Genomic DNA, 21,075 nt, shown 5'->3' on the forward strand with positions numbered 1-21,075 from the left:
AATGAACTACTTAAATATTTATGCATGAAATATCTATAGATTTAAGCTAAGCATGAAAAAATTACAGAGAACATTAAGTAAAAACAGTTTTGCAATATTTAAAATGAAGCCAAAATATAAAATTTTGGATTTTCAGGATAACCACAATGTTGGCTCTCTTATTAAACCACATATATTATTTCTCAATGGTGTTGTTTTGTGGGAACTGCGTAAATCATTCAATACTTCACCAAACTTCATAAGTAAGGCATCATTTAAAGGCTCTTTTTCACCACTTTTGGCAAAAAATAAAAAAACTATTCACATTTTGGTAACTTGTCAAAAAAAAAAAAAAAAAAAGCATAGTGTCCATCTTCAATGAACAGAATCTCAAAATGAAGATGCTTGGTCTCAGTTGGATAAAATGTTGTTCTAATAATGTGACGGTCATGAGTTCAAATCCCCATGGTTCAAAAAATATCGAATTAATGACTTATTTTCTTATCCAAAATTTTCCCGTTTATATAATCTTAACTCAATATAGGGTTCTGTGGAACAGTTGTGTTGTTCTTAAAATCAGGAAACGAAATATTAATTTCAAAATTATAAATCACAGTATAACTTAAAAAAAATATGTTGACAAAATAGAGGCATATATTTCAATATATTTTGTTGCTTTATTATGCATTGCTTAGTGTATACCATACTGAGGCGAAAGTCCAATAGCTCGTTTGGTAAGAGTGCTCTGCTAATAACGCAAAAATTATGGGATCAAACCTCCCATGGGCTATAAATTTCAAGTTCTGAATGACTAATATTCATCAATAGCATTCTAATCCAATTAGTCATGGATATATAATGTTAACTCATTGGCGTTAGTGTTATAAACCATAGTTGTGTTGTTGAATCAAAGTAAGAAAAAAAAAATCGCTCCATTCTATATAGCTCTGCACTTTTACTATTATTTCTTACACTGATAGCATCTTTTGGTAAAGATCAAGAATTTTGGAAGAGAAATCAAATATAGGTACTTCAATTTTACAATAAGGATAACACTACTCTGATACCACATCAGCTTTCCTAGCTGACAGCACCATCATTTGCATTTTTTTTCTTAAAACCAAATATACAGAATGACATTAAAATCCAAGGTCGAAAGAGAATGAAGGGATGCACAAAAAAGAGTTATGTGGTTTATAATTGGAGAAAAATTAAAAGCCCTTACAAAAACCAACTTTCAGCATGAAAATATCTCAGACAAATAGCATTAATATAAGAGTCAAAACAAATAATTTAAGTGAGCTTTCGACAGAATTGGTTGATCCTCACTCTATGCTTGTAAGGAGTTACATGAGAAAACAAAAGTGCATATTTTTTGAAGAAAAAAAGGGAGTTAAATCTACAGCTCAGTCAGTTTCAGTCATTTAATCTTTGATAAAAGTGTCCACTAGCATTGGAAACGGATATGTATCATAAAAAGTTTTAAATTTAAGTTGCATTTAAAGAAAAAGCATTACCAAGATGATCACAGCGGTTACAGTGATTTAGCTTTTTCACCTTTTTCCCAAGATAACCTGGGAAGAGTTTTGATTCATCTAATGTCTTCCATTCTTGAAATCTAAGCAATAATTAATATACATGTAATGAAAGAAAAGTTACTACATAGGTACTGCCAAAATATATGAACACTAAAAGCATTGAAATGTAAGTTAAAAATCAAACAAAGGTATAGCAGTTGATTTAAACTTTTGCATAAAATATTTTTTAATTGAACTTGATTAGGTTACAAAACAAGCTGAAAATATAGACATTAAGTACTCTGACACGAGCCAAAATCATGACATACAGGGCGTTCTGTTTAAACCTGCAACACCTTTATTTTCCCAATCGTTAGTCCTAGATGTATACTTCCAATTGCAAAAATTTTCAAAATCAGATGCAGAGTTAAGAGATTGAAAGTTTAAAGTGAAAATAAAAATGAGTTAAAAAATACAAAATTTAACTTTTTATACGAGCCCCAGGTCCCTTAACTTATGTTTAGGGAAATAACCTCCATTGAAGAATAACTCCAACACAAAAAGTTTGAAATTAGTATGACCAATATTCACCAAGATAAGAAACAGAGCATTTTGGTACCTACACCACTTTTCACTCACCGTCCATAACAGAAAATATAGCAGTTAACAAGTGTTCACATATGCAGTGGCGTAGCTAGACCCGACTTTCGGGGGGGGGGGGGTTACTTCTTTTATATATATATATATATATATATATATATATATATATATATATAATCGCTTGGAATTTTTTCCTTTTCTTTTTTTTTTCTTTCTCATCTCTCTTCTTTTTCTCTTTTTTTTTTGAGACTAACGTTTCGGGGGGGGGGGGGGGTGGGGGTTGTCCCCAAAACCCCCCCCCCCTTAGCTACGCCCCTGCACATATGTGCACATAGAGTGGTTTTGCAAGTTGTTCGAGGTTTTGTAGTGTGTCACAGCATAACATTCGCATTTATTTTTGAATGGCACTGAAAAATATAAATACCTTGTTTTTTTTACTTTGACGACTTGTCATTCTTCTGATTGAGAAAGTAAAAGATATAGAGCAATAAGTACCAATCTCATCGTATGTATAGTCCCTTAAAACTTTGAATTGGAATATTTCCTTGAGTTTTGGATGCACAAATGTCAAGTTTTCTGTGTCAGTAATAGTTTTTAATGGAGATTATTTCTCTAAATATTTGTTAGGGGGCCTAGTGCATGTATGAAAAGTTAAATTTGTATTTTTTGACTCATTTTTATTTTTGCTTCAAACTTTCAATATCTTAATCTTGCATCTGATTTTGCACATTTTTGCAATTGGAAGTATACATGTAGGACTAACGGTTCAGAAAATAAAGGTCTTGCAGGTTAAAAAGGAACACCCAGTATAATTTAAAAAAATTGGGACATGATATGTGCTAATTTAACTTGAAACATTGATATGCCAATGAAGTATTTCTCTCAGCACACCAATATTTGATGCATTTTTTACTTTCAGTCAGTTGCACCATTCTAAACTAGCGGTTCCCAACTTTTTCCCCCTTGCGAACCCCTTCCAAATCCGAAAAAAAGTTGGAGAACCACCTGAAGACTAAGTGATAAGTTACAAATAAAACAAAAACCTAAACATACACACAAACACAATAAAATTTGGGAGATTTTTTTTAGTTTGATGCTGTTCCATAGTTTATTATAATACAAAACTTACAATCAATTAGGGATGAGTCGTTCATGAACGAACGGGTCAAAAGGAATGAATCCTTAAAATGAACGGATCCGTTCCTTCATCTAAAAAATAAACGAACGTTCAGAACACTTTGGAACATTGTATTGATGCACTTGTGATAATATCGTTTTTTTTTAAATTACATTCATCTTCAAATTTTCAACTCTTAATCAATATCCAGTTCGAATCTTTTTATTTTCTGCTTTATTCCTCATTTTCTTTAGCTGTTGCAGTTAATTTGCAATTTTCCAATTTAACCATTAGTAATGTTTAGTATAACTTGTTTGGGCTACTAAAAATGTTTTTTCACTTTCCATTTCCTTCTAAAAATACCTTCCATCACTTTTCTGATGATCCTTTTGTCTTCTGTAACATCCCTCCTATGAACTACCATCTTCTTTAATTTGGCTTAATTTTTAACTTGCTTGGCGACTTAAAAGTCGCTTATTTTACTTTAAATATTCCAGAGGTTTTTAAATAAGGATTATTACTGTCTATTTTTCCTCCACTTAAAAATGTGTTGCAGTTTTTTTCTGTTCTCATTGGTACTGTGGAATGATTTTGAAGCTCACTAATATTTAGGTGAGTCTTTTTTTTTTTTTTTTAAATTTTTTTAATTAAGTTACCTGGTACTCCGGCTGAGCTACCAATATATTTCTTGTTACTTTTTTCGTTATATATGGTCAATTGGTAAGCTGGAAAAAAATATTTGAAGGAATGCGCACCTCTTTCTTTTGGGTAGATGTCATGGTTGACAGATGTTTGTTTTGGAATCGAAAAAAGTCGGTTTTGACAACTTAAGCAAGTTTTTATTTAAAAAGCAGACGTTTTATGATTATAATATATTTTTTATGTTTATGTATTTGACGTACTACATAGTTAAAATAAACATTTCTTTATTCTAAGTGTTTTATATTATAGCATGCTCATTTATTTATTTTTTTCTGTAGTTCTCTCTTTTATTCATTTCGTAATTAACATTTTCTTTTAAATGGCCTCTTAAGTCTATGCCTTAAGTACACATTCAAAATAATTTTTTTTATTTTCAACTGTGATTATACTACACTTGGAGATATGATAGATCTATTTAGAAATAGTGGACTATCACACTTAAGTTAAATTTTGCAAATTTTCAGATGCTACAAAAGTTATTTTTTTATACAGTAAAATTTAATAACTTAATTTTGTGATATGCGGAAAACCTACAATTTTTGGAATGGAAAAGATACCTTTCCATTCAGCAACTGAGAAATGTCTTACAAAATGAGCCCTAATTTTTACATCTGAACCTGAATCAAGTTTTTTTAATTCATTTTTCATAGGCATATTTTCTTACTTTCAGGTGATTTTAGTTATTTTTCCTTCAAATGATATTACTAATTTAATGAAATATTTTGGATGTACGTGAGTATGTCGTACAGAAGGAGATCACCGGTAACTTTTTTAAGTGAACGAAGTCGTTCAAATGAACGATTTGAATGAACAGTTCAAAAGAATGAATGATCATCTGATGAACGGATCATTAAAAAGAACGACATTGCCCACCTCTACAATCAATAGCAATGAAATTAATATTTATCCTAAAGAAAGAAACCAAGTGCTATGTTATGCTTTTTATCATTAGAGAAATAGCATTTTTCAAACTCTAAAATAGATTTTAAAATTTTGCAGTGTTTTTCCAATTTTTACCTTTAAATCTGAAGCAATAGGCCGTTTAAGGCACCAAAGAATGCAAAAAATCTTCAAAAAAGTACTTTATTCATAAATACCTTTGCAAGAGATCTGCATCGTTTAATTCAGAAAGAAGTTTCAGAGCTGCTTCTTTTCCTACTCCAGGAACACCTTTTGAATAATCACAGCCTAAAAGTAATGCCAAGGCAACCAGTTTTCTTCGATTTAGTTGCCATTTGTTTTTACATGATTTCAAATTGTATACATTCACATGGGCGTCCTGTATAAAAGTAAGAAATGCATTTAAAAGTGTCAAAATTTTAACCACAAAAGGGAAATTGATGGAAATATCTCTTACAATTTCAAGCCACTTTTGTGAGTTTTATTTTAGAAACTGCAGGACTGTGCTTCTTAACTCTTTTTGCTCCCCCCCCCCCTGCCACGCTCTTGATGACTTCTACATTCAATGAACTTTTCAAACTAAACTTTTTACTGATAGGTATTATTCATATGATAGTTGATGCCTCCTCCATTGTTTACCACTTATGGATGTTATTAAAAAGTAATAAACAATGGTTATGATGCATACCCAGTAATATAAATAAACTTTAATGCAATGTTATAAGCATAGCTAATTTTAATATAAATCTTAATTATGTTTGTGAATTTAACTTGAATAAACATAGGCAACTAATGCACCAAAAAAGTGTGTGTGAGGTTAGGGGGCGGGGCCCCTGAAGCTGTTTTTTTTTCTTTTGTAAAATTGGACTACATTAAAGGCTTCTTACAATACTGATTCTATGACATCACCTCCAAAATTGAGGAGTATAGCCTCAAAAATTGGGACCTATGGACTCCCTAGACTTACCCCTTCCGGTTCAAAGTTTTATTTTTATGAAAGAAGATGAAAAAAAGTTCATTTATCTGGAATTTTTAGTTTTAACTTTCGTAAAATAAATCAATCTACCCTGTAAAAAATCCGTTTTCAATCGAGCATTAAGTTTTAACTCTGAAAAGTGAGGGGGCAATGCCTCTTTACTTTAGAAAGGGAGGGGGCGGTTGCCCCCCCCTGTACAATCCGCTTATGTGAATAAATATAAATAAGGGAAGTTTTTTTACTGAAAGAAGGGGGGGGGGAGCTATTCTTAAAAAGTAGTACTAGATGGGGTAAAATGGAGGTCATATTTGGATTCAGGGGGTCATTTGACATATAAATCAGCAAGAATGGGGTCAGAAGCATTTTTAAACTTTTTTTGCCTTTCCCAGCATAGTGTAATTAGTGGGCAAATGAGGGTTTAGTCCCAATTGTTATGGAATATTAAGAGTTTAGCAGAAGTTTATTAAAAAATACTTATATTTTAAAACTAGCCGCCTGGTGCGACCAGCTGGTTCGCCTTCTTACGCCATTCACCTTTCTATGCAAGCAGCCACCTACGGCGGCTGTTTGGCTAATTTGTCATTTACCTTTTTACTTCAAGTTTGCCGCCTTCGGCGGCTGTTTAAACAAGTTTGGCTGCAGTATTAATCAATCCATCTCTATGTTTTTTTGTGCCATTCACATTTTTACGCCAAGATTGGCGCCTTCGGCGGCTATCTACCTTTACGATCAATCTTTAAAATTTCGTTTACATCTCTATTTATTTTAACCTCCCCGCTCATTTCCTAATAAAAACAAAGATCACTCAAAAAAACCGCTTTTTTATTTAAGTAGAACAAAAAAAAGTTATCTCCAAAACTCCCCGTAGTGTGCAAAAAGTAACAAAATAAAGTAAGTGACAAAGAAAAAAAATCTCGCTGTTTTTTATTGAATTATTAAATGCGCACAATTATGAAATGTAACGTAATAGCGAAACAGCAAAACGTCCAGCTTGGGGGGTTGGGGGGGAGGGGAGATGGAAAATGAAATAAATGCATTCCCTAAATTAAACAAAAAAAAAAAAAAAAATGGAAGGAAAAAAAGCAAGTGCTGCCGTAAAAACACGTGGTAATCACGTCATAAAATGTAGAAGTAAGCTATATAGTAAAAAAAAAAAGATTAACATTGTTTGCGATTAAGATTCCGTCGTAAATATCGAATCGAAATCCAAGTAGTGACGTCAGAGGCATAGAAGATTGAAGAATGCTTTTTTCGACCGATGCGTAGAAAGATATGATGTGTTCAGCATTAAAAAAATTGTAAGAAAAAAACGATAGCGTATTTTTAAGAACTTTTTTCTTCTGAAGAGGGCGAAATGTTTTTACTATTACCAACTTAAATTTTAGAAATGAGGCTTTGATACTTCTCGCAGGATGATATTAGAAAAATGTAAAACCCAGGAAAAAGTGCAAATTGAAGGTTTTTTCAAAAATTCATAAAAAATACAAAAATTGCTCTATTTCCCAAATTTTTTCATTCATAATATTTAAAATTAAATTTCCAACTCTATAGTACAAAATTATTTGTGTGGTGCGATTGGTTCGGGGTCTGTGAGGTAAAAAGTACTAAAAAGTGCAAAAAAAAACACATAAAACATTAAATAACTTTTTTTCTAATTAAAATATAAAAAATCGAAGCCTGAGGTGCACTTCTTCGGCAGAAACTGTACCTGTATACCAAATTTCATTTTTCTAGGCCTTACCGTTTTCCCGGAAAGCGCGCCACACACACACACACAAACATCTTTTTTTATTATATGTATAGAATACATTCATTAATCAGATAACAATTTACTAAATATCAAAATGAATAAAACACTTAGACCGTTCAGATTGTAATGGGATAACTAAAGATACTATGAAAATAAAAGAGAAACCACTTTATAGTTCAAATTTCATATAAAATATTTTATGACACAAGATGGGTTCATTTGAACTCTTTATAATAGAAACTTTCAACGGCACAATCCACCTCATTAAACGTAAGTTGGATGTTCTGAATGGGAATTCTTATGGCAGAAAAAATGTACTGCATAACTTACTTTTGGATCAATAGAAAAGTCTCGAAAAACAACATCAGCTCCATATAAAAATGCATCATTATCTTCAGTTATTACACCATCGACAATCTGAATAAAGAAATAAAACTATTTAGTTGCAAAGCAAAACACTTTTAAATTAGCATACACTTATGAAATAGTGACATTAAACAGAAAAATATGTATAGCAGGGGCCCATCTAGGGGGGTCATGGCGCAGACTGCAGCATTGATTTTTAGGGGGAAGGGTTGTTTTGAGGGGTATTTTTCTAATATTTTGGGGGTGCTCTTGCTTTTTGGGGGGAAGGGGGGGGAGGGGTCTTTGCTATATTTAGGGAGGTGCACCCTTGCTCTTTGGGGGAGTGGGTACCCCTGTGCATAGCAGGGCCGTCCCGAAGGGGGGCGAGCGGGGCAATTGCCCCGGGCGCCACGAAATGAGGGGGCGCCACGAGGCGCCCCTCGTTTCCAGGGAACACGACGACACTCACACGAAATGATTGTATAAAATTAGGGGCACCTTGCGGCGCCCCCTCATTTCGGGTATCATAGACACACAAAATAGAGAATCATTGCAATGATTCTTTATTTTGTCCTATGGCACGAAAATATTCTCGTCTCTCAGTCTCCAAAACATTCGTTTCCTTTGTATCACTGAAACAGATACAATTTCTGAGAATATAACTGTTTAGAATCAAACAAAATGCACTTCTCATTTGTCTAGTTCTCACCAAATTTGCTTGAGTTCTGCCCCTGCATGCAGTGATGCAACCAGAATTTTTTTTTAAGGGGACACATTAAAAAAAAATATTGATCTGATAGGAAAAAAGGTCAAAAGGTGTTCGGTCAAAATTTTGAAACTTTTAGTTTTAAAACCGCAATTTTAGCCTTAAAATGTGATTATAGGCCGTGTTTATTGACGTTAGGGTAAGAGAGAGGGAGCTCAGACACTGTTTCCGATCGATTATTTTTTTAAATAGATTGAAATCAATTCCTGTAAGTTTCCGAAATTGAAGTTTCAAAAACGCAACTTTTGACAAACTTTGAAGATTTTATGAATAGGAGGATCTGGAGCATTTCCCATTAAAATTTTTCAAAACTATGGATCAAAAAATTTCAGCAGTGTTTTACTTTCAGGGGCTATCCCACTTAAATTTTTTGTGAGTGTCGTTTGAAAAACACATTGCTTGTGATATTAAAGAAAGGCGGCATGGGGACCCTTACACGAATATTTTCTTAAACTCAAGTCTAAAAAGTAATTTGTAAGGCCATATTATGTAATATTAGAGCAGTATTTTTCGAAATTACAGCTCCAAAAATGATGCAATTCTGAGCGATTTTCGGTGTTGTTGGGGGCTTCTCCTTAAAACTTACAAATATTTGATGCAAAAGAATAATATCTTTGTTTTTAACATATAAGAAAGCTGACATTAAATTGGTACAACTAAAACCAAAAAACTCTTAAAAAGAATCATTGGATGAGTCCAGATCGAAATTTATTTTTGATGTAATTTACTCCGATAAATACATTTTCTATTTATTATCAGCAAATTATTTATTCGTGTTCTTAGTATGAACAATATGAATAACCAAGTCAGTTTTATTGTTTGTTTTTTATCTAGTGGGATAACATTTTACTAGATAAATATTTAAATTTTTAACATTTCCATTTTTCGAAAAGTTTTTGGGGCATTAATGTTTCACTATTAAAAACAGATTCATTGCTTGCGTTTTAATTTGTATGATGCATAGCCCTTTGATTGTTCTGTTTATCAATATGTAAAAAAAATCATGTATGTATTATGCGCTGGTGTTATAACTAACTTGATTTTTCTGTGTATATAGGGGAGGGGGGCGCCGTCAGCTCTTCGGACGGCCCTGGTGCATAGAAAGCTATACAATTTTCTTTTCCTTCAGTTTCTTATAAATAAGACATGGTAATTATGGACATTTTTCCCATTTTCAGATTGTTGATTTTTTAAAAAGCAGTTCCACATAAATACACTGATGAAAATTATCTACCCATAGGCCATTGAATTAAGCATCAATAACCGGCATGTCAACAATTAAAACCAATAGTTTTGAATCGGTGATCTGAATTCATAGTTGTTCATCCACCAACAATTTTGATCATTGGGAATCTTACCACATCTGGAAAAATTGTACTTTAGTGGTTTAATGATTTGTTGAGCACACTTGCCCCTTTCCCTAATATTTGAAATATTTTCTCTGAAAACTTTTTTGTCTGTAACGTTTTTCCCAGTACAGATGAAGATGTTTTTCTGATAACACAACGTTTCTGGTTTCAACTACTTCTGGCTTATTTACTCTTTCTCGTTCACTTGACAAAGTTTTTGAATGAAGTTTGAACTTTGTGAACCATTCTTTCTCTTTATGTACTGATAAAGAGGTTTGTTTTTTGATAGTTTTGAAACAGCTATTTTCTGAGATTTTAACTCATTTTAATGCTTTTATTTGTATTGTTATATACATTGTCTTATTTTACTCATTTCTTAGTACATAAATTGTTTTTTACAAAGTGAAAATTCATCAAATGAAAAGTGAGAAGTTTGATTTTTCTTTTTGTTTCTTATTATTTAACTTTTACTGTAACTACATGTAACCAGTGAATTTATAGGTTTTTATATTCTTTTACAATAATAGTGACCTATAAATGAATACATAACAATGGGTAGATGACTGATTTTATAATAGAATAGTAAAACTTATTTTTTTTAAATCTAATGTAATGTGTTTTTTCAAATAAAAATTAAACAAATAAATAAGAACTGAATTTTCTTTTTCGTTCATTTACCTCCATTTGATTTTTGTCTTAATAATGATACCCAATTTGTTTATTTTCCTAGTTTTGTTTGTATTTATACTGTAATACTATGTCATCTATATTAAATTTGATTTTAATCATATGGATTTGTATGATATTGATTTTACATTTCACTATAAAAGTTTTTGAATGAAGTTGCAGGAGAATGTGGGGCAAAGTGAAATTGCTAAAAAAAGTTTTTTTTTTCAAAATGATCAACTTCAAAATTTATTTTAAAAATTGCAGTACATAAAGGAAGAATAATGTATTTGAAAATAAGACTTCCATTGAAACATTATATTTCACTTTTGGCTGTAATTTTGTACCTTCAAAAAACAGCGGAAAAATTTCACTTCTTTTATCACAGGGCAAAGTGAATTATAAAATATTTTTCGAATGAAATACATTTCATTTGATTATCAAATTTTTTTTAATCAAATGAATGGCTAAATAAAAGTATTGAATAAATAAGAAAATAAGTGAGTAAATAAATGAATAAGTGCATCAATAAATGAAAAAATATAAATGAATTAATTAATGAATGAATAGATAAATGATTTAATAAATGAATGAAAAAGTAAACAAAATGAACTATTTTACTTAGCACCATTCACTTTCCCTTACGTGTACCAGATAAATTGTATAAAATATTTAAAATCAAAACATGACTAATATGAACTAAATAAAAACCACACTGGACATTAGTAGATCCCAATTAATTAATTTTTACAGTGTTATACAAAAGCTGAATAACTTTACCATAACAAAAATTAGTTTTGATAATCTTTACTAATAATAAAGCTGAAAGTCTATCTGTCCAGATCTCTGTCTGTCCGGATCTCTGTGACGCGCATAGCGCCTAGACCGTTCGGCCGATTTTCATGAAATTCGGCACAAAGTTAGTTTGTAGCATGAGGGTGTGCATCTCGAAGTGATTTTTGGAAAATTCGATGAGGTTCTATGTCTATTCTAAATTTAAGAACAAAATTATCACAAGATGGATGAGTAAATTACGAAATTATCATAACGTGGAACCGTAACATGGGTACAAGCCAATTGGCGAGAAAATTCACCATACATTATTTGTAAATATACAGGCAAATCAAAAGACCTTTTTATTTTTCTATTACGAGCAAAGTCGTGCGGGTACCACTAGTATTAAATATTACAACATGCATATTAAATTTCAAATATGACTTGTATTATTATATATTTTGATCTTTAAAGCTAATTATTTTTTGACTGAAATCAATTATTTTTTAAAGAACACAGATAAAATATTATTAGATAAGTGGCACCACAAACTGTGAAAATATTTTACCATCTCACTTTGCCTTGCTTTTTCATTCCCCCTCCCTCTACTTTTCCCTGCTTTAAATATAATAGTTTTGTGAATTTTAAAAACATTGATGAGATGTTTAATTATATTTATAAATGTAAATTAATTATTAACTGAAGTTTTGAATTTTTTTTAAATCCAATTTAGGTGAAAACACTAATGTAAAAAAAAAACATGATTTTCTTGCACCTTGCAATAACAAGAACTCACACGCTGCCGCCCATGACATGATTCGAGGCAATCAGAGTGAAATAAGTGAAAATTATAAATATGCAAAAGACTTACTAGTACAATTTTTAAAACCAAAGCAAGTTTAAACACAAAAGAATTTAATAAACATTAACATATTGAAAATAATATAAGAACAAAAAACTTACACCATTCAAGCATAAAAATGCACACAAAGCTTCTGCTTCTCCTGAACTTTTAATACAAGGGACTCCCAAGCAATCAAGCAAGTCTTGACACTAAAATGTAAAAACACAAATATCAATAAAGTGCTTAGTATAATTTCAGTCAACCACTCAAATACATTACACAATAGAGATGTTTGACCTATATTCTAACTAACAAGAAGTTCGTGCAGAAATAAATGAGCCTTCCTTCCTGTACTTCAACATTTATTTCCTTACATGAGTAGACTTTCCTTACAATCAGTAGAGAGAGATGGAACATTTCTCTCTACTGATTGTTTTAACTTCTGACATACCTTTTGGTGTACTCTTAAGGGAGCATCAAATTTACTTTTTTGAGAGTTAAAGAGGCTTTTGAAAACAAAATCTGTTTTTTTTTTTTTTTTTTTTTTTTTTTAAGAAAGAAAATACGTTAATATCGAAACAATTTTTTCAATATTTCTTCTTTCTTTTCAAATTTTTAATCCTTTAAGTTGAGCCATTTAACTCCTCCGCAAATTTCAGTTTTTGTTACCAATGTATTGCTTCCTAAACCTTGCATTTGCTCCACTATCTTAAATGTTTTGTTGATGACATAATTTCTTACTTTTCTGAGCTAAAATTGGAGCACAAAACAAATTAACATCAAGCATATGCTAGCTAGGTTTCATAAAAATGCAACAAAGTGAAAGTTGCCAGCACAAAAGAAGAAAACCGACCCTCAACTGATGCTGGAGTACATTGCGAGAAATTCCTTTATTTTGGAGAGCTGATTCAAATTTCATTGATAGATTTTTTGCATCAGATCTAAGATTTATTTAGGAATTCTTTTTATTCATTTCATTTAAAATTAACATCAAACAAAATTTTATTGCACTATACAGAGAAATTATTCTACTGAGACAGAGCCTTTAACATTGCGTTTATAGGGAAATTTTAGGTTCCAGAAAATTTTCCTCTAGTTAGTGGCTCCTTCCTTTTCTTCACTTGATCAGTTATGATGGATAGCATTTCTAAAACAAGAAAAGTTAATAAAAAAAAAAGAGTTTAAAAAATGCATCGCATAAACCATCAAATGAATTCTGTTAGTTAACAGTAGAAAGACGGAGGGGCCTGTGTAGCCCCTCGCTTACTTAGTTATTGAATAATTCGAATAATATCTAATGCAGCTTAGTGGAACTTTCTGACTTTTCATTATTTGACACTATTTGAATGCTTGTTTAATCATTTAGTTATTCGTTTCATAGTACTATAAATATTGGTTCTTATACCTAGAAAGATGGGAGGGATCACAGTGGCCCCTAAGCAACTTTACAATAAAAAAAGATATTTTTTTCCTTTTTCCAAGTTGTAGCATAAAAAATTTCTATTCACTCTAATTTAACTTGTAACTTCCTTTTTTTTGCAGCTGGTTGGATATCCAAATGCTATAAACAGTACCAATTGCTTACCAGCCAAACCGTAGCTATTGCTCCTGGACAGAGAAACTAATTCTACTTTTTGGCGAGTAAAAACAGTAAAACTGAAAATAATTAGTTATTAATTTCTTATTTAGTCATAAAAGAAGGTGCATCAGGCATGTGGACTCACTCAGGAAGAATTTTTTAAAGAATTCTCCGCAAAAATGGGTAGGGACATCATTGGCCCCATCAGTCTTTCTAGGTATATAGGAAATTTCAGTCTTTCTAGTGTTAAAATATTGATATCCCGTGATATATAGGCCTAAAAGAAATAAAGAGCAGGGATTTTGAAAATTTCCTACAAGAATTACTAGAAAGTGATCAGGAACATTATAAAAACTAATTTTGACAGGTTCAAGTATTCCTACCCAGAGGTCTGTTATTCATATTGATTTTCAGTTGGTCGGATTGAATGTAGTAGCAAATATCCCCAAAAATACACTTACCTGTTTCAGTATTCTGTCAAAGTTTGATCTAGATAGGTTATTTTTGGTTTCCTGATTTTCTGCATGATTTCTTTTCTTGAAAGCAACTTCTTTCAAAGCAGGAGGTTTTCCTTCAAGCACAAATATAGGACGAACACCATTTTGCAATAAGCAGGACACTCGAAAGAAAAGATTTCTACAATAAATAAAGCAAAAAAGATTGTTAAATCAGTAGGATAACAACAAACCTTACTACAAGGTGATCCAAAAATCTAACAACCTATTATAAAATGCTTTGCTTAAAACTATGGCTTACTTTTTTCTATGGCTGGATTGACCAGTGACCATTTTGGTTTGAACTCATAGCATTGAGGATAGTTCAACATAATGGCATTTTGAAAATGCAGTTTTTTGAATAAAAAGTGAAAGTTACAACTTAACACTAAACAGAAGGAAAGTAAAATACAGTGAACAAATTTAATACAAGAGCTATTTTTTCTTCAAGGTCTGAAACTGTTGCAAAACAAAAACTATTGTAAACATCTGACTGATCTGATAACAGATCTGTTGCAATGTCTCTAGTATACCCGTCTATCCTGACAGGTTTCACGAATCTCCCATCAGTTATGACTTTCATGCTGTATGCTGAACCTATGCCAGAAACGCATTGGCGAGATGTTAGCCAAATGCATTCTAATAGGAAAGCACCAAGAATCTCAAGTTTGACATAAAAAAAATATTTACCTTAAATGTGGATTTTTTGAAGTACTCAAAGGTTTACACTGAGTTGCTTGGACAACCCAGCCACTTAAATCAACAGCAACTCTCTTTCCTGATAAATACAGAAGTGGTTCTCTATCGCAAAGCTCACTGAGGATTGACCACAGTCCAGTTACTCCCATCTGTATGGGAAAAAAAAACTTTATTGGTTATACAATTCAGTTATTACACATCAATGCTTACATATAATGGTTTTAAAACTTACTCATCTTCAGCATACAGGTATTTAAAAACATCAATACAGTAAATCCTCAATTTTCCACAACCCTTTTAATCAAAGAGGGTTTTCTAGAATTGTTGGTAAGTGAACACCATCACTTCAAGGTCACCAGAGACAAGCATATAGCAGGACCAAACCTGCAAGTCTATAGCAGGAACCAAACTGTTTGAACATTTCTTTCGTCACCCCCCTCTCAAACCCAGGGGCATACATAAGGGGGGAGAAGGGACATCTGTTGGCCTGGGCCCGAGCCTCAAGGGGGCCCAAGATTTTAAAAATGAGAGGAGAAATATGTAAGGAAGAAGGGGTAAACAATATGGAGGGGGACCCATGAAAGTCATTTGTTACGGGCCCCAAAATTTCTGTGCAGGCCCCTGTGCAAATCCAATCCATCAGTAATATTCTAGTATTTAAAGTACAATTACATTCTTGAGTTCTTTAATGCAAAAGTAAAGTACTGTCTTATTAAGTAATAATTGTTTTTTCATTACATATTCATCCTGAAAATCAAAAGACAAAAAATAAAGCTGACTGCATTATTGATAACACAATAACAATCAAAATTTACTAGCGTTGCCTGGGTTTGCACGGTCTACCTCAAAAATAAAAGTTATGTCAAGTGACCAGTGTTCAACAATCAGGCTTAAACAAAAGAAAAAAAAAAATCAGTAAAATTGTGTAGCAGATTGCCAAAAAATAACCAAAAAGTAAACATTTTAAATTCTCCGATTACAGGAAAAGCCTTTAAAAGAAAAGCCAGTATTTTATTTGTTCATATTTGAGGAAAAAAAGGCAACAGATCTTTCTTTTCAATGATTTTCTTCATGCTTTAAATTTTAATAAAAGCATTGTTACGGAAAATTGAGATGAAGCACTGAATAATAATTTGAATGGAGGAAAGCCTTCGAAAAATAGGGATTTTATGTCGAAATCTAAATGTCATAATTAATAGTTTTTAATTAATATCTTCACTAGTTATCATTGGAGGATTATGCTAAATAGCCAAACATAATGTCAGGAAGAATACGAATCCATCGATATCTGGTTTGATGGTCAATTCACTGTCGTTCGGGGGAAGTAACTTGGACATAGATACATATGCTCCGTTTTTAATTACAACAGTAGAACCTCAATTAACTGAGGCTTCTGTTAACCGAGTCAATACTGAAGTCTATTTTTCAAAAAATAATGTAAATTCAATAAAATAATGAATTTTCAGTTGGAGGGTAAAAATATTTTCTGGAAATTTGTGTTTTTCAATGCATCTTTCAATATTTAACTTGGTATTGCTGAAAAAATTCAAATGACTTTTTAAAACTTACTACAAGTTACTTTTCATTTTAGTTTTTTGAACTGTAAAACATTACTTTTTAATTGTCCATTTTGAAAAATATTCTATTGTATTTTTAATGTATATACCATTTGCGATCCTGACAGGTTTTTATACAAAGTTTCTATTAACAGAGAATTCTGACATTCGAGGCACTAACGGTCCCAATCAGCTCGGATAATCGAGGCTCTACTGTATATAAGATGCTTTATTAAACATACACCCCATTTCTTGGCTTGTGTGATATTTATGGCACAAATATACTGCTTATAATTATAGTAAAAGAATGAAAAACTCACATTAGCAGTTATTTTACAAAAATGTGCATGTTTAAATGCAAAGTTAAAACTTTAAAGGTTTCTTCATTTCACAGCCATTTTAAGAAATTCTCTTTTCTTTAGAAATTTCAATTTGCGGCAGGTCCTCCGTTCTTTATAACTTTGATTACTAGTGATGTGGACCGGGTAAATACCCAGCGGGTAGGTAAATATTTTTTGGGTATTTACCCAAGGCCTGGGTAAATACCCAAAAACTGGGTATTTTACAAAAAAATGCAAAAAGTGAATGTGAAATTTAAAAAAAATCTAAGTATGAAATAATTGGTAAAACTGATACATACATATGTATTACACAGTTTATTAAATTTTTTATTGAAAGACTTGATGAAATTATGAAAGAAACATATCATGAACCAAAGAATCTTTCTTTTCAATGTCATAATTGGAGAAATATAAGCAATTGAATGATGAACTTCAGGATTTTACAATCACAATCTAGTTTAGTCATATCCAAAACGAAAAAAAAAAAAAAGGAAGCATGAGGGATGTTTGGAAGAATAAACTGAGAAGTTATTGAGACTATGATGTTATTTATTTTATTGCTGTTTAAGTGATAAAGTGGAAAATATAGGAATATTTTTCACATTGATAAGCAAAAAAAAAAAAAAAAAAAAGAAAAGAAAAAGAAAAAAAAAAGTCAAAATATTGTTTTCTGTTGATGAAAATTTATTCAAACTATTTTTAATACACGCAATTAGTGAAGTAGGGTGGGAAGGTAAATATTTTTTTGGGTATTTATCCAAAGACAGGGTAAATCCCTAGTAATTGCGGATTTTGCAAAAAAAAATAGGTGGTATAATTTTTTAATTAAAGGAATGATTTGGAAAAAAATTTCAATGAAAGCCTACCTAGGATGTTGTCTTTAAACACGTTTTACTCAAAACTTGAAAATGTTGTTGTCTTAAAATGTGTTTTACTCAAAACTTGAAAATGTTCACTTATATCCCGTTGTTTCTCACTGCTCCAATTGATGTTTGCTTTTTTTTTTTTTTTTTTTTTTGCAACTAGTTAAGCTTTTTACTTTTTGTAGAATGGTTTTTTATATCTGAAATTTGACTACAGTAGAAGACCGTTATAACGCCGACCTATATAATGCAATTCTCAATAAAACGCACAACTTTTCAGAAGTAAACAATATGTTTTGAAGTTTAAAAAATCCCTCTGTTTTGCTTTGCAAGCACTAAAATTGTAAGGAAAATCAAATTTTGAAATAGTTTCTCATCTTTCCATTTTAATTCAAAGCTTTTAAGGGAACATTAGTATTTACAGTAAATAGAAAATACCAGATGGCTCTTGAAAATGCAGCTGTTATGCAAACCATGAAGCTAGCAGAAGTGCAGGATAGTGCATTTTTTTTTGATTGTGAAACATATTTATTTGTGAACAACTAATTGTAATATTGGTGCTTTAATACTCATTGCAGATAAAACTCATTCTGAAGTGCTAATATATAGATATATTCTGAATATTAGTCTCAAAATTTGTGAAATGATCTATCTAACGCAAAAACCTGTATAACGCAAAAGCTCTGGTCCCAAGGTGTGCGTTATAACGGTCTTCTACTGTATCAACATTGATTAGGCATATCCAATACATTAAATGTGACTATCATATTAGAGAGTTAAGCTAAATTTCACACAAGAATTCTTTAAATATGTGGTCAAAATACAATTTTTGAGTAAAAATATATTGTTTTGCATATGGTTTGTATAAATATGCATAGTGGAATACATGCAGAAAAGTATTTTAGTTGAATATAAATTTTTAAAATAAATACCCGGGTAAATTCCCATTTTGGGTATTTACCCTGGTATATACCCTGTGTGTGGCTATTTACCCCTAAAAATAAATATCCGGGAATTTTACATCACTATTTATTACTGAAGCTTCTTCCGTTATTCAAAAGAAATGAGACCTCACAGAGTGAAAGTGGATAAAAATTATGCTGCAAATAACATATCATCGCTTCAGAGCAACATTAAGATATCCAGCGTTAGATAAAATGAAAAGCTTTCTGCAAACACAAATTCTAACTGGAAAATTTTCTGCAAATAATTTTTTTGCCAAATTCACTGTTTCATTTAAAATTAACTATTTCTGCAAAAACAAATGCATATAAACAACTGTTTTGAAAAAAAGACTGGTCAAGAATGACAGACAAAAAAATGTTTGGAAGAAACAAAAATAAACTGTGGGTTTTTTTTTTAATTTACCCCTTTTTTTAAATTAACATTAGTAGTTAAAAAAAAAAATTTCTGCAGAGTCAAAAAATTTTCTGTGAACCTCGTTCACGCGTTCATCTATATTATGCAAGACTGAAGATATCTTAGTGTTATGTTTGGGATTAGATATCTTGTTTCTCTGAGGCGAGGATTTGTCTTTTCTTTAGTTATATTTAAAATGTGTGGTCTATTTGCAATGTTTGTTTGACAATATATTTTTGTTTTCTCAGTAACCCTGCTATATCATGAATTATTTCATATTGCTTGAGTACTTTAACTGCTGTAAATTCAAATGCAGTGCAATTAGTTTTGTTTACTGGATTTGAAGAAGGTGGATGTGCTCCATGTTTGTATAAGGTTTTAAGGTTGATGCACTAACTATATATGTTCTCATTCGTAAAATAAAATCAACACATATTTGGGCTAAGGGGATGACCACAAATAGCACTTTGACAGGGGAGGGGGTTTGTAATGTAATTGGCACTTTTTATTAATCATATTGAAAACATGCCAAAAAAAAAAAAAAAAAAAAACTGGCTACCAAGCCCTTTGGTTTGTTCCCAAGCACAATTTTGAAAAAATCAATAAGGAATTAACTATCTAAAATGGCATAGCCATTTCTTTTCAAATAATTGAGAAATATTACAAATTTCTTCATGACTTTATGCATGCAACAGAATTTTGCTAATTGTTAAGAACATTGGAAAAATCATTTAATTAGAGCAAAATCACAAGAACACAAAGTAAGGAATTTAAGTTAACTTTAACGTGTGAAATTTTATCCTTTTCTTTTGGAAAATGTCTAATGAAAGGAAAGGATATTTGAGTTAAATGCTTGCTTCTAATTGTAAAAAATGAAAATACTCTTTTCAACACTATGAATTTTTTTTTACAAACCATATTTTCCTATCAAAATGAAGAACATTTGGAAAATATCCCCCCCCCCCCTTTCACGAAATTTGTTTCCAAAATTTAGAAAGAAAAAAAAAACTGTTTTACGTTTCTCATACATTCCTTAAAATAAAGATGAGTAACCTCACTATACTGTATCCCATCTCATTATATTACGCTTTGCCTTTGCCATAGAAAAATGAAAGGTATAAAACTATTTGCCTCACAATTGACACCATTGAAAGAATAAAAATCTTGTTTTTCCAATAGTCTTTTTCGTTTCTTAGTCAATGAGCCAAAAAAAAAAAAAAAAAAAAAAAAAAAAAAATCTATTCATCTGAACTTGCTGTGATTCTAACAAGCAATAAAGTTGATTTTTTGACTATCCATTTACTAAAAGTAATAGCAATGTTTTAAATTTATTTTTTCACCTTGAGAAAAATTATAATATTGTTTACTAAGTAGTTCTGATACATAAATATACTAAAAACTAATAGGTGTGAAAATCATTTTAATATGAATTAGATGAATTTTAATTTTTAACGAATTCGATTGCACAGCGTTTTCGGATCTATCCCGCTTTTTCGCGCCCGCTTGTCAAACGCGATATAAGGAAAGGCAGCTACATACTCTACACGCTATGCACTAACAAATTCCAAAAAAACAAATTCGATCTAAAGACAAAAGTTTCAATGCATATTACTGAACATATGAAATTAAATATAATCAGAAAATTGATACAAATACCTTAAAACCAAATACAATCTAAGCAGCCGAAATAAAAGCATTATTGTTTACAAATTTGACGAGAAATCACAGTTACAGTTAATTAAACAAGGGGCAGGAACAGGGAATTTCGCACCTAGATGTCGCTTTTACAGGCACAAAAAAAGTTGTCTGCCTTAGAGTCCCTTCTGCCCTAGAGTCCTGAAAATCTAGTCCTGAGAATCTAGGACTCTAGATCTAAATCCTATGTGAATTTACCAGCTA

General features: G+C 31.2%; 1 protein-coding gene across 1 annotated transcript in view; it reads right to left on the reverse strand.

The window, feature by feature from the left end:
* LOC129224388 (flap endonuclease GEN homolog 1-like) overlaps positions 1-20,873 on the reverse strand; it is a 51,779-nt gene extending 30,906 nt beyond the window's left edge. The window contains exons 1-7 of the mRNA XM_054858838.1: positions 20,833-20,873; positions 15,049-15,206; positions 14,326-14,500; positions 12,405-12,494; positions 7,872-7,958; positions 5,013-5,194; positions 1,497-1,597 (exon numbers count right to left, since the gene is read on the reverse strand). Of these exons, the coding sequence (XP_054714813.1) occupies positions 1,497-1,597; positions 5,013-5,194; positions 7,872-7,958; positions 12,405-12,494; positions 14,326-14,500; positions 15,049-15,206 (793 nt within the window). The 5' untranslated portion in view covers positions 20,833-20,873. The remainder of the gene's footprint in view (positions 1-1,496; positions 1,598-5,012; positions 5,195-7,871; positions 7,959-12,404; positions 12,495-14,325; positions 14,501-15,048; positions 15,207-20,832) is intronic.
* Between the last annotated feature and the right edge of the window lie 202 nt (positions 20,874-21,075).

This window comes from Uloborus diversus, chromosome 1, assembly GCF_026930045.1.
Source record: "Uloborus diversus isolate 005 chromosome 1, Udiv.v.3.1, whole genome shotgun sequence".
Lineage (NCBI taxonomy): Eukaryota > Metazoa > Arthropoda > Arachnida > Araneae > Uloboridae > Uloborus > Uloborus diversus.